The sequence below is a fragment of the Crocuta crocuta genome, unplaced genomic scaffold (assembly GCF_008692635.1).
Source record: "Crocuta crocuta isolate KB4526 unplaced genomic scaffold, BGI_CrCroc_1.0 scaffold466, whole genome shotgun sequence".
Lineage (NCBI taxonomy): Eukaryota > Metazoa > Chordata > Mammalia > Carnivora > Hyaenidae > Crocuta > Crocuta crocuta.
The window spans coordinates 8,533,852-8,536,676 of NW_027529672.1; the positions used below are offsets into that span (position 1 = coordinate 8,533,852).

Genomic DNA, 2,825 nt, shown 5'->3' on the forward strand with positions numbered 1-2,825 from the left:
GGGGGGGGGGTGGGGGGGGGGGGGCTGTTCCTGCCCTTGCTCTGATCTGGTTTCTCCCACAGATAAAAACCTGGTTTCAGAATCGCCGGATGAAACACAAACGCCAACTTCAAGACTCCCAGCTGAGCAGTCCCTTCCCTGGAGCGCTCTATACGCCGGCGGCTTTCCGCCCGCCACCCTCTGCCCTGGCCAGTAGCTTGCAGCTGCTGTACCCTTGGGTGTCCCTGCTTGGGCCTCCGGCTCTGGGACAGCCCCCTGGTTCCTTTTGGGATCTCTGCCAAGTGGAACAAGCCTCCCTGGCCTTGACGTGGGCTTCCTGCAGCAGACAGCCTCCAGCGTGCTGCCTCCCAGACCCTGGGGGCCAGGTGCACACCCTGGGCCCAGCTTTGTCTGGGGGTCCCTGGGGCGTGCGTGCCTTGCCACAGACCGGGGATGCCTTTTGAGGAAGCATGGTGGCCCAGAGGCCTGTAGCGGGAACGTGTCAGACGCTGTCACCCCACACAGAGTAGGTGGGTGCAGAGCTGTGCCCGGCATCTCCCTGGAGAGAGACCCACCAGTTACTGATGTCACCGTGACGTCTGGGGTCGCCTGTGTCTCCCACAGGTGGGACCTGGAACCCTGACCCTCCTTCAGACCTTACACAGCCATTCTCTCGTTGAAAACTACTGCAGGCTCAGTTTAGGAACTACGTGATGGGTGAGCCAGCAGAATCCAGTGCCAAAAGTGGACTCGCTAAGTGTTGGGCTTGTAGCACATGATAAAGAGGTAATTTATTCAATGTAAAGTGTTGGGAAAATAAAGATGGGCATGGTCGGTGGAGCCTGCGACTCTCAATCTCAGGATTGTGAGTTCGAGCCCCACACTGAGTATAGAGAGTACTTAAAAATAAAATTTTTTAAAAAGTTAGGGTGGATACTTTCTTGTACTGTAAGCATGAGCTTTGGGTGTAACCATAGAAACCACGAAGGGGATTCGGACGAAGTGAAGGTGTTTGTTTTTGTCCCCTTGGGGTTTGAGTTCCACGTTAACAATGACCCCAAAGTGGGAGCCAGAAAGGAACAGGGATGGTGGCCTTTCCCACGGCCACTTGAAAGGCCCTCCGTGGCCATGCCTTGCAGAGCTCCAGTGAGCTGGACGCCAGGCGCCGCGCTGCACTCTGCTCCTCGCGACGTGTGCAGACCTGTGTCTGACCCGGCTCAGGGCTCAGCCCCGTGTGGCCCCTGTGACGGGGCCGGGCTGCCGTCTGGGCTCCTGGGCACCTGCAAGGCAGGAGGCTGAGTCCCCGCTGGCGGTCTCGGCCTGTTCTCTGCCGAGTGGCTCCACCCGCTCTCAGCAGCAGAAGCCTGGCTGCCAGAACCAAACCGATGCAGGCAGCGGCGGCACAGCCGCAGGCCGGTTAGAGGCGCCCATGGACTCAAGCAGCCTGTAGGGACTCTGCGTCCCGCTGGGGTGGGGGAGGGGGGGGGACGTCTGCCATCCAGCCCCGCTGTCCACTCAGGATTTCCTGCGGTCAGGACTTGTTCAACACACTGCTCGGGCTCGTGTTTCCATTTGTCTTAACCTCTGGTTCAAAACCACCTGCTGCTTTCTTCACCCCAAAACCTGGGCACCTTGTTACCGTGTTACTCCCAAGTTGCCCAGCTGTTCCAGGGGAAGCTGCCTCACAGTGTTCTGTGTCCCGTGTCCCGTGTGACGTGTCCCATATCCGGTGCTATGTGTCCTCTGTGTCCTGTGTTGTGTGTCCTCTGTGTCCTGTGTGACCTGTTACGTGTCCTCTGTGTCCCATGTCCCGTGTCCTGTGTCCTGTGCTGTGTGTCCTCTGTGTCCCGTGTCCCGTGTTACATGTCCTCTGTGTCCTGTGCTGTGTGTCCTCTGTGTCCTGTGTGACCTGTTACGTGTCCTCTATGTCCCGTGTCCCGTGTCCTCTGTGTCCTGTGCTGTGTGTCCCGTGTCCCGTGTTGCGTGCCCTGTGTGTTCTGTGTCCTGTGCTGTACTGTGTGTCCTCTGTGTCCAGTGTCCTGTGTTACATGTCCTCTGTGTCCCGTGTTGTGTGTTCTGTGTCCCGTGTGGCCATGTGGTCTGTTCTGTGCCTCTGTGCCCAGGATCCACTCGCCCGGCAGCTTGGGTCATCACATGCCTGAAACCTCAGCTCACTTCTGGGCAGTGGACGCCTCTTTGCCTGGTCTTCTGTGTAACCCAAGTGGCCTTCGTGGCCAACAGTGCCCGTCAGGCTCGGGTGTAGACTGAAGGGCGGGCGCACACTCCCTAAGCACCTCGGCAGCGACATGGCCTCTCCTACAGGCAGGGGCTCCACCCCCCGGGGCTCTGCTCAGACACACGAGCATCTGTGAAATAGTCTCGTCAAAAACCTAAATTCCTGTTAGAAAACGGGGCCTTTATAGTGGCCATCAGCCAGGGCTCCCAAGTCCCTTGTGAGAGGGGCGGGGAGACCCAGCCATCCTGGGGAACCCTGATTAGGGCCACGTGAGCACAGCTGTGGGGGGGGGGCCTCCAGGCCGCCAGGCGGGGTCTCTGCGGCTGACACGACCAGGTGAGGAACAGCCCGATTATCTGCAGCTCCCGTGTCTGCAGCTCACGCTCACGAGGTTCAAGAGCAACACAGTGACGCACAGACGGCAACATCTTTGCCGCGGAGCCGGGTGAGTCCGTGGACGTGGGGTTTACGTTCCTGAGAACTTCAACATCTAAAATCAGCAAGTGGCGGATAGGAGGCACGCACCGACCAAAGGCAGCAGGCCCCAGGGGTGGGGGCTCTCAGGCCACCCCCACAACCCCGATAGCAGAGCGAGGTCATGCAGCCCCCC

General features: G+C 59.3%; 1 protein-coding gene across 1 annotated transcript in view; it reads left to right on the top strand.

The window, feature by feature from the left end:
• VENTX (VENT homeobox) overlaps nucleotides 1-443 on the top strand; it is a 2,420-nt gene extending 1,977 nt beyond the window's left edge. The window contains exon 3 of the mRNA XM_077762925.1: nucleotides 58-443. Within this exon, the coding sequence (XP_077619051.1) occupies nucleotides 58-443 (386 nt within the window). The remainder of the gene's footprint in view (nucleotides 1-57) is intronic.
• Nucleotides 444-2,825: the final 2,382 nt, after the last annotated feature.